At 45.5% G+C, this 10,487-nt stretch overlaps 1 protein-coding gene across 1 annotated transcript; it reads left to right on the top strand.

The window, feature by feature from the left end:
- Positions 1–418: 418 nt before the first annotated feature.
- Positions 419–8,987, top strand: CENPA (centromere protein A). Its single transcript, XM_002812203.6, has 5 exons — positions 419–699; positions 6,540–6,649; positions 7,165–7,242; positions 7,554–7,735; positions 8,221–8,987. The coding sequence occupies exons 1-4, from the start codon at positions 600–602 to the stop codon at positions 7,686–7,688; spliced, it is 423 nt and encodes a 140-aa protein (XP_002812249.1). The 5' UTR covers positions 419–599; the 3' UTR covers positions 7,689–7,735; positions 8,221–8,987.
- Positions 8,988–10,487: the final 1,500 nt, after the last annotated feature.

Below are 10,487 nucleotides of genomic sequence, written 5' to 3'. Positions count from 1 at the left end.
TCACATTCTCTATGGGTCTGTTTCCTCATTTTTAAAAGCCATCTCTGCGTTGCTAGGGCAAAGCATAAAATGTTTGAGGAAAGCGACTTGTCTAGAAAAGCACGTTCTACAAACACACCATCCACGTTCCAAACTGAGCTTCGGTGTTTTGACTGGAGGGCACCTGAGGACGTCAGTAGGGTCCCGCGAAGACCAGCAACCAGATTGGCAAGCCGGGGGCAGGAGAATTTCCCGCCCCCTCTTCTTTAGGTGTCTATTGGTTGATTTTACCATCAGTCTCCCCTATCCTCCTATCATCGCCGCTATTTGTGTCTCGGTGCATACTCTCATTGGCCCTACTTGCAGTCGCTCTAAGTAAGGGGCGTTCCAGAGTCAGCCACTGGGAGTCGCTGGATTCGGGTTTTAAAAAATGCCGGCCGTGAAGTGGGCGGAGCGAGCGATTTGAACGCGAGCGGCGCGGACTTCGGCCAAGCACCGGCTCCTGTGAGGCTCGCGGCCCAGCGCTCTCTGAGCTCCCCAGAAGCCAGCCTTTCGCTCCCGGACCCGGCAGCCCAAGCAGGAGCCGTGGGGCCGGGCGCCAGCACCCTCCGCGGCGTGCCATGGGCCCGCGCCGCCGGAGCCGCAAGCCCGAGGCCCCGAGGAGGCGCAGCCCGAGCCCGACCCCGACCCCCGGCCCCTCCCGGCGGGGCCCCTCCTTAGGTAACCGGCCGCGGCCTCATCTCGAAGAGGAGAAAACCGAGGCTCGCAGGCGGAGCCCGGATCTCCCGAGTCCCGATCCCGTGGCCTTCCCTGCTGGGGGACAACGCGGTTCCGCCGTCCGGCATCCGCTCCGGGCACGGGCGGTGCCAGCCCTGCGAGGGGCTGGAGCAGGCAGTTCCGAAAGCGGGAAGGGACCGGCGTAGCCACTTGGCTCCTAACGCCGTCTTCTTGTTAGGACTAGTGGTTACCCAGCGCCCACCGCCCACCGCCAACCAGGCATTGCCTCCCACTGTTCGTGCGTTATCTCAGCTTCATATCGTGCCCATTTTACAGCTAATGAGAAAGCCGAGGCACAGGCCAGAGAGCTTGAGCAGAGTCACGCAACTTGTTGTTCTGGCGGACACGGGATTTCCAATCCTCTGTGTTTGTGCATTTTTAAATTGCAAAAGTATTGACTGCTTTCAGTGACGATTTCAAACAGGAGTCCTCTTAGGAGGTGTCTTTCAGGTTTTTTTCCCCTCCCGGGAGAGGCTGTTAGGCCTTGAACCGAGGCCCTCTGCGCTGCTCACTCTGTTTCCTTCCAGAGCTTGTGTCCGGGAAAAGGGGCCGAAGTCTGTGTCTTCATTGTCTGTATGGTGGGCTGGTGGATGGGAGACCCAAGGGCAGGAGGAGGCAGATGCCTGTATGGTACACGGTGGCAACAGCTGCTTTACTTATCTCTTAACTCTTGCTACGTAGCTATGAGGAAGATGGGAAGTGTATTGTAGTTTCTTTGTTTCATTGCTTTTTGTAGAGACTGGGTCTCCCTATGTTACCCAGGCTGGTCTCAAACTCCTGGCCTCAAGTGATCCTCCTGCCTGGGCCTCCCAAAGTGCTGGGATTACAGGCATGAGCCACTGTGCCTATAGGCTTTTCGGTTGTTTTTTTTTTTTTTTTTTTTTTTTTTTGGAGACGGAGTCTGGCTTTGTCGCCCAGGCTGGAGTGCAGTGGCGCGATCTCCGCTCACTCCGGGGTTCACGCCCTTCTCCTGCCTCAGCCTCCCGAGTAGCTGAGACTACAGGCGCCTACCACCACGCCCGGCTAATTTTTTGTATTTTTATTAGAGACACGGTTTCACCGTGTTAGCCAGGATGGTCTCGATCTCCTGACCTCGTGATCCTCCTGCCTCGGCCTCCCAAAGTGCTGGGATTACAGGCGTGAGCCACCGCGCCCGGCCGGGTTTTTGGTTTTTTGTGTTTTTTTGAGACCCATCGCCCAGGTTGGAGTGCAGTGATGCCACGAGGTTTCACTGCAGCCTCAACTTCCCAGGCTCAGGTGCTTCTCCCACCTCAGCCTCCCGAGTAGCTGGGACTACAGGCATATGCCACCATGCCGGCTAATTTTTTGTATTTTTAGTAAAGATGGGATTTTGCCATGTTGCCTAGGCTGGAGTAGGTTGTTTCTAGATGTTGCTGTTGCGAATGGGATTTTTTTCTTTCCCAAAACACGAGCATTTAACGTTTGCTTCCAGCCAACTTGCTGAATTCTCGTTCATCCTAGTCTTTTTTAGTTGCTCCAGTTGGAATTTCTAAGTAGACTATTATGTCATCTGCAAATAACTTTTGAATCTTCCATTTTCATTTCTACACATTTTATTTATTATTGTATGGTATTAGTAAGGCCCTGAGACTCACTAAGAGTGGTGTTTTGGTCATCTTTGTCTTGTTTGTAATTTTAACAGGAATATTAAGTATGATGTTTGCTGTTGCTTTCCAAGGTAGAAGCATCCTTCTACTCCTGGTTAAATGGAAGGTTTATCTCAAATGGGCAGTCAATACTTCTTGGCAGTCCTACCACCTTTGTCTGGTATTCTTTCTTCAGTTTTAGAGACAGAATCTCACTCGTTGTCCAGGCTGTAGTGCAGTGGTGCTATCTTGGCTCATTGCAGCCTTGACCTCCTGGGCTCATGCAGTTCTCCTGCTTCAGCCTCCTGAATAGCTAGGATGACAGACGTGCACCACCATGCTTGACTATTTTTAAACCTTTTTTGTAGAGACAAATTGTTTTGTCTCTACAGAACAAAAAAAACAGCCATCATGCCTGGCTTGTCTGGAATTCTTGCTTTTCCATTCTCCCCATGACTATTTCTTACCTTTTTCTCCCCCCTCAACTTCCTACAGCTCCATTCCCCCCACTCACTCTTAGCCAATAATGGCCTTGACTAGGTGTCCCCCTTCCTATCAAAGCCCTTCCTTCTACATGGGGTCTTGGTCATATCCTTCTTTCACCTACAAAGGAGCTTTCTACCTGTGCTTAGATAAATCTAGACACTTCACACTGGCATTGGCACATGTGCTCTAGTATTTATGATCTTTTGTTTTGTTTTGTTTTTGTTTTTGTTTTTGTTTTTGTTTTTGAGACGGAGTTTCCCTCTTGTTGCCCAGGCTGGAGAGCAACGGCGTGACCTTGGCTTACCGCAACCTCCACCTCCCGGGTTCAAGTGATTCTCCTGCCTCAGCCTCCCGAGTAGCTAGGATTACAGGCATGCACCACCACATCCAGCTAATTTTGTATTTTTAGTAGAGACGGGGTTTCACCATGTTGGTCAGGCTGGTCTCCAACTGCCAACCTCAAGTGATCCGCCCACCTTGGCCTCCCAGAGTGCTGGGATTACAGGCGTGAGCCGCCACACCCGGCCGTATTTACGCTCTTAAGAGAAAGGGCAGGAGTGTTTCCTTGACCCCACGTTCTCACTTCCTTATACCTCCCATTTCTCTCTACTTCCCTTCATAGCTCTCCTTTTAAAATAGCCAGACTTGTTAGGTCCACATACATTGCGTCTGATTCCTCCCTTCCTAGTGAGCCTACAACCCACTCCAATCTGACTCCCCACAACCACTACCCCCACTTCTAATCTGCTTGAACTGCTCCTGTCAGGGTCACTAGCACCTTTTGTAGTGCCAAATCCAGTAGGCGGGTCTGTGTTCTTACTGTGTCTCAGAAGCATTTGATGCAGTGGGCCTCTTTCTCCTTGAAGCGTTCTGTTCCCTTGGCTTCCATGCCACTGTGCACTCTGGCAGTTCTGCTTAGTGTTCTCTACTGCCTGTGCTGCCTCCCTCAGCTCCTTGATGTTGGACTTCCTTGATATCCTTTTCCTTTCTACCCCCTCCCTAGATGGTCTCATCTTCTCCGTGGCTCTAAATCCCACTCATACATTGACAGCTCTCAAATTTATGTATACCTGGATCTCTCCTCTGACCCCAGATACCTATATCTAACTGACTTTCTACCTGAAGGCTCTTGGTTATGTTAAACTTAACACACCCAAAACTGAACTTCTGGTTACTCCCCTCCAGCCCCTTCATCCTCAGTTTCCCCATTTCAGTAAATGGCACAACTACCCACCCAGTTGTTCAAACCACAAGCCTGGGAGACCCCCATCTCCAATACAAATGCAGGTCCAGATAATTCTACTTCCAAACTGCATCCTTAATCACTCCATTTTCACCATCTCTGCTCCCACTAGCCTAGTCCAAGCTACCAGCAGCTCTCAAGAGCGACTGTGAGAGCCTCCTAATCAGCTGCCACTCCACTTCCACTCTGTCCCTTTCTACTTCTTTCCTTACACAGCAGCTGGAATGACCTTCCACATCTCTATCCTGCATAAAACTCTTCCCTGGCTTCTTATTACATTAGGATTAAATTCCATCTCCTCATGTTGGCATTTCAAGACCCAGCTACTAAATTTTTGATCCCAGTTCTTTTCCATGATCTCCCTAATTGGTTACTTTTCATAACCACTTGTTCTTGGGTCATGGATTTCATATCTCTGTTACCTCTCTGAGGTTATTATCCATTTTTCTCTCAAAGTTTCTATCTCTTTTCTCTATTAACTCAATTTCCTCTGGTATTGGTTATTTTGTTTGTTGAGTTTGGTTCCTTTCTTTCATGGTATTGGCCTTCTTAAATTGTTGGGTGATCTTTAGTTGTGTTCATCTTCACATTTTCTGTGCATGCTATGTCGTTTATTTTTTTATTTTATTTTATTTATTTATTTATTTTTGTTTGCGGCAGAGTCTCACTCTTATTGCCCAGGCTGGAGTACAATGGTGCGAGCTCGGCTCACTGCAACCTCCATCTCCTGGGTTCAAGCAATTCTCCTGCCTCAGCCTTCCAAGTAGCTGGGATTCCAGGTGCCCGCCACCATGCCCAGCTAATTTTTGTATTTTTGGTAGAGATGGGTTTCTCCATGTTCATCAGGCTGGTCTCGAACTCCTGACCTCAGGTGATTGACCCACCTTGGCCTCCCAAAGTGCTGGGATTACAGGCGTGAGCCACCGCACCCAGCCCTATGTCTGTTTATTAAAGACTGCCTCCAGTGACTGGATTGCCAGCTGGTGGTGGGGAGGGAGGGAGGTGTCAGTAGTTTGTCTCCTGGGTATGGGTCTTCCCTGTTTTAAATGTCATCAGTCTCCTGGACACTGCCCTGTTTCATTGGCCTATGTTCTCTAGCCTCACCCAGGGATGGTCTCCTCTGCCGGCTGCCTGGCACAGGCCATCTCTGGATTGTCTCACCTACCCTACTTGCTCTTGCAGCTCTTCTAACACTTTGTGATGAGTTTATTGTATTAAATGCCTTCTATTGAACTTGGTGTAGAGTCTCTTTTCTTGGCTGGATCCTGAATAACATTTCCGAAACAATTTTATCCTTCAAAATGTTATTTTTGTATTTTATTTGTTTGTTCAACTTATCAGAGGCTCACTCATCTTGATCCTTGATTGTAATTACGGAGCAACAATGCTGTTTTTTCTTTAACTTTCACTTTCACTAACTTATTATCTAATATTTCTTTTGTTCTATCTTGTTTTGGTTTACTTTAATAACTCTCTAATACTTAATTTGACTGCTTAGCTCAGATACCTTTTAGTGTTCTTGTTTTCTAATAGGAACACTTTAAGGCTATGCATTTTCCTCTAGTACTATTTTGGCTGTATCTCTTAAGTTTTGGGATATGAGCTTTTTATTGTTATTCATTTCTAAATAGTCTAATTTCAATTAAGTTTCCTCTTCAACACAGGGTTAGTTAGAAGGAACTGGTTTTTGATTCATGAGTTTTTAATTTCCAATTAGAGAATTTGGCTTTTTTGATTTCTACTTTTGGGAATGTTTTTAAAATTATTTTCTTTTTTGTTCTTGTTGGAAACAGGATTTGAGCCAAAGGCTCTGTCTCCACAGCCCAGGTGCCTGACACTGATACTGAGTTAGGCCACTCCTTATACAGGTCTCAGCTTGGCCACTAGTGAGGGCTGGCCAACCATCTTCACCTCGCTGGGCCTCAGGATGATCAAGACAAGGGAATTGTACTAGTCTCTCAGATTCTTTCCAGCTGTAAAAAACAAACCAACAAAAAATCTAAAAACAAAATAACTGAGCTTCCAATCTAGGTGGGAAAGATCTAAGACTTGCACAAAGTCCTGCAAAGCCCAGAGGAGGGCGGTCACCCATCTGTTTGGAAGGATCAGGATTCGGGAAAGACTTCATGCAAGAGTTAGCATTTAAAATCAACCACAGAGGATCATTCACTCATTCATTTAACAAATATTTATTTAGCACCTATCTGCCATTTTCTAGTTGCTGAAGATAGCAGCAAAATGACTATATATCAGGTTGGTGCAAAAGTAATTGTGGTTTTTGCCATAACTGCAATGACTTTTGCAGCCACCTAATAAAACAGACAAAAATCCCTGCTCTATGGAGTGTAGGCACATAGATATAGTCTAGCGATTTGACAGCTTACCTGACTCAGCCAAGCTGCGAGGCACCAACTATTTTCCACTGAACTTACCTTTCTTTTGCTCAGGCGCTTCCTCCCATCAACACAGTCGGCGGAGACAAGCTTGGCTAAAGGAGATCCGAAAGCTTCAGAAGAGCACACACCTCTTGATAAGGAAGCTCCCCTTCAGCCGCCTGGTGAGCTCTGGGAGCTTCCCACCAACCCCTATGCCACCCTCCTTTTTTTAAATTTTCCCAGGTATTAGGGACCCTACTGTCTCTTAACTAAATGGCCAAGGGACCTCTTCTGTAACCTGGTAGGGGAATCTTTTCTGAAAACATGAGCCCTCCAAAAGCACCTTGTAATTCTTTATGGAATTGATTTCTAACCCCTACTACCTCTTTAAAACTGTAGTTTTTGACTGTATAAATAGGAACTCTCTCGTTTGTCCACCTTAGATCCCTTTTCCTATCCTGGGAGATTGCCTCCCATCACCCAATTACTGGTGATTTCCCCATCACCAGTAAGAGATCCGCCAGTTCCTAAGCTCCCAGGAGTCAACACCTGCTCCTAATTGGGTCCTAAGATTAAGGGCCAGGAAAAAATATTGGAAAGGAGGATTCACTGGAACTCATGGAGAGCATCATTGTCCCTTGAATCTCTCTTCTGTTACTCCCTACTCCTACTCCTCCCCTTCCCCACTCCTTCACAGGCAAGAGAAATATGTGTTAAATTCACTCGTGGTGTGGACTTCAATTGGCAAGCCCAGGCCCTATTGGCCCTACAAGAGGTAAGAAGGCACCAAGGCACAATTGGGTGAGGGCTGAGTGGGAGAAAGAGGCAGCCTAGAATTCTCCAACGCTGACTGGAGTGTCACATGCTGAATCTGACCTCTGGAAAAGAACAACGAGGTAACCCCTGAGGGTTTGGTGGCTGGATTTTGTGTGGTGATAGCAGAATTCCCTGGCAAAGTTCAGTCTCATTCTGTGAACAGTTTCCTACAATCCTTTGAGCCCTCAGAGATTAAATTTAGCAGGTCTCCAAGATAAAGCAGCCCATGGCCCTTCATCTGTGTCCGTCTTTTTCTCTTTCTGTCTCCAGGCAGCAGAAGCATTTCTAGTTCATCTCTTTGAGGACGCCTATCTCCTCACCTTACATGCCGGCCGAGTTACTCTCTTCCCAAAGGATGTGCAACTGGCCCGGAGGATCCGGGGCCTTGAGGAGGGACTCGGCTGAGCTCCTGCGCCCAGTGTTTCTGTCAGTCTTTCCTGCTCAGCCAGGGGGTAAGCTCATCCTCTTCACAGGACTGGGGCTGGAATTTCTCAAGGAATTTCCTTTCTCCATCCATAGTCCCTTGCCACCTCACCTTCCCTTTGTTCTCTAGTAAAGGTTTGATCTAGTTTTGACTGCCTGGGACTATGTGGTTTGTGCCCTTTTGTACAATGTTAGATAAAAGATATCTTTCTATTAAATAATGATCAGATGACCCCAATTTCTTTTGGTTGTTATTGTTGTTGTTTTATTTTTATAAGACAGGGTCTCTGTCATCAGTGGTGCCATTGTGGCTCACTGCAACTCCTGCCTTGGCCTCCCAAAGTGTTGAGATTACAAGAATCAGATGACCTCATTTTGATTAAGAGAAAACTTTCTAATAAACTTTCTAATAAAAGAGAAAACTTTCTAATAAAAATTTTTTCTTTTTTGATTAAGAGAAGGTTTTCTTACTTTGGAAAATGGCTTGTTAGTAAGTGTGCTTCCTTAATTTCAGGGATGATACCGGGGACTCTCCAGAGCCATGACTAGATCCAACGGATTCTGCGATGCTGTCTCTGAACAGTATGTGTGTGTTGCTTTAAACATTTTTTTTTTTTTGAGAAGGAGAAGACTGCATGACTTTCCTCTGTAACAGAGGTAATATATGAGACAATCAACACCATTCCAAAGGCCTGAAAATAATTTTCAGATAAAGAGACTCCAAGGTTGACTTTAGTTTGTGAGTTACTTATGTGACTATTTGAGGATTTTGAAAACATCAGATTTGCTGTGGTATGGGAGAAAAGGATATGTACTTATTATTTTAGCTCTTTCTGTAATATTTACATTTTTTACCATATGTACATTTGTACTTTTATTTTACACATAAGGGAAAAAATAAGACCACTTTGAGCAGTTGCCTGGAAGGCTGGGCATTTCCAGCATATAGACCTCTGCCCTTCAGAGTATCCTCACCATTAGTGGCAGCATCAAGTAACTGAGTGGACTGTGCTTGTCAACAGATGTGTAGCTTTTCAGAAACTTAATTGGGGATGAATAGAAAATCTGTAAGCTTTGATGTTCTGGTTCCTTCTAGTAAATTCCTGTCAAAATCAATTCAGAAATTCTAACTTGGAGAATTTAACATTTTACTCTTGTAAATCATAGAAGATGTATCATATCAGTTCAGGATTTTAAAGTACCTTTTCGATGCTTTTACGGGTATTTTTGTAGTTTCTTTTTAGAGAGATAATAAAAATCAAAATAATTATTTAATGAAAATGGACTTACTGTTACAGCATAGAGATTATACTGTACTTTTTATGTGTTAACAATAAGTTCTTTATTTGTTTGCAAACAGCCACAATTTAAGCAAGATAATTAAGGGAGGTGGTTTTGCCTCTGGTGGAGTAGAGTATGACCAGCTGAAAACCTTGCCCTTCTGTTGTAACTGAAAGCAATTTAAAAGATTTCCAGAGACATGGGAAGTGTCACCCAAAGATATGAGATCTATATGTGGTGAAAATGATTAGTGAGGGCAGACTACTAATAATGATGTGTCAGTCAACTGAGTTCAGAGACAGATTAAAGAGATGCACCAAGTTCTATTGTTTAATAATTTTTTTTTTTCCCCGAGACTCGGAGTCTCTCTCTGTCGCCCAGGCTGGAGTGCAGTAGCGCGATCTCAGCTCACTGCAAGCTCCACTTCCTGGGTTCAAACGATTCTCCTGTCTCAGCCTCCCTAGTAGCTGGGATTACAGGCATCCACCATCATGCCTGGCTAATTTTTGTATTTTTGTAGAGACAGGGTTTCACCATGTTGGCCAGGCTGGTCTGGAACTCCTGACCTCAAGTGATCTGTCCACCTCGGCCTCCCAAAGTGCTGGGATTACAGGTGTGAGCCACCACACCCAGCCTGTTTAATAAATTTTAAGCCTTTGGAAAAACCTCTTCCTTTTTGACATCAGCTTATTTTTATACAGGCATTCGAATAAAGCTTATCTAGCCACAAATATATTTAATGTTCTTGTCAGTGTCATTAGTTAGAAGAGTATAATCTTCCTCTAGTTTTCTTTAAACTGACACTTCTCAGCTCTCTTGAAATTGTATTAACCAATATACTGCTGCAGTACATGTACATCACATTCAAATGTCAGGCAGGATGCGGGCTCTCAGCACCACATAGTATTTACATGATAACATGAGAATAAGTGGTTTACATCATGATATTGTTACAGTTTCTATAAATTTTGAGCACTTAGGATGTTGTTGGGTTTTTTGTTTTTTGTTTTTCCCAGATGGAGTCTTGCTCTGTCGCCCAGGCTGGAGTGCGGTCGCATGATCTTGGCTCACTGGAACCTCTGCCTCCTGGGTTCAAGCAATTCTCCTGCCTCAGTCTCCCAAGTAGCTGGGATTACAGGCCCACACCACCACACCCAGCTAATTTTTGTAGTTTTAGTAGAGGTGGGGTTTCACCATGTTGGCCAGGCTGGTCTCGAACTCCTGACCTCGTGATCCACCCGCCTCGGCCTCCTAAAGTGTTGGGATTACAGGCGTGAGCCACTGTTCCTGGCTGGGTTTTTGTTTTATGTATTTTTTTATTATTATTGTTTAATTTTTAATTTAATTTTATTTTTTTAGGGGCAAGGCTTTGCCGTGTTGCCTAAGCTGGTTTCGAACTCCTGAACTCAAGCAATCTGCTTGACTCAGTCTCCCAGAGTGCTGGGATTACAGGTGTGAGCCACCAGGCCTGGCCATATTTATTTTTGAGAGAAAGGGTGT

Source organism: Pongo abelii, chromosome 12 (assembly GCF_028885655.2).
Source record: "Pongo abelii isolate AG06213 chromosome 12, NHGRI_mPonAbe1-v2.0_pri, whole genome shotgun sequence".
Lineage (NCBI taxonomy): Eukaryota > Metazoa > Chordata > Mammalia > Primates > Hominidae > Pongo > Pongo abelii.
The sequence above is the reverse complement of the archived record's forward strand: the minus strand, read 5'-3'. Positions and strand labels throughout refer to the sequence as shown.

Coding starts and splice junctions, on each gene's coding strand:
- CENPA (XM_002812203.6), top strand. CDS start 600: ATGGGCCCGCGCCGCCGGAGCCGCAAGCCCGAGGCCCCGAGGAGGCGC. Junction 6,650..7,164: donor AGCTCCCCTTCAGCCGCCTG/GTGAGCTCTGGG, acceptor ACTCCTTCACAG/GCAAGAGAAATATGTGTTAA. Junction 7,243..7,553: donor CCCTATTGGCCCTACAAGAG/GTAAGAAGGCAC, acceptor TTCTGTCTCCAG/GCAGCAGAAGCATTTCTAGT.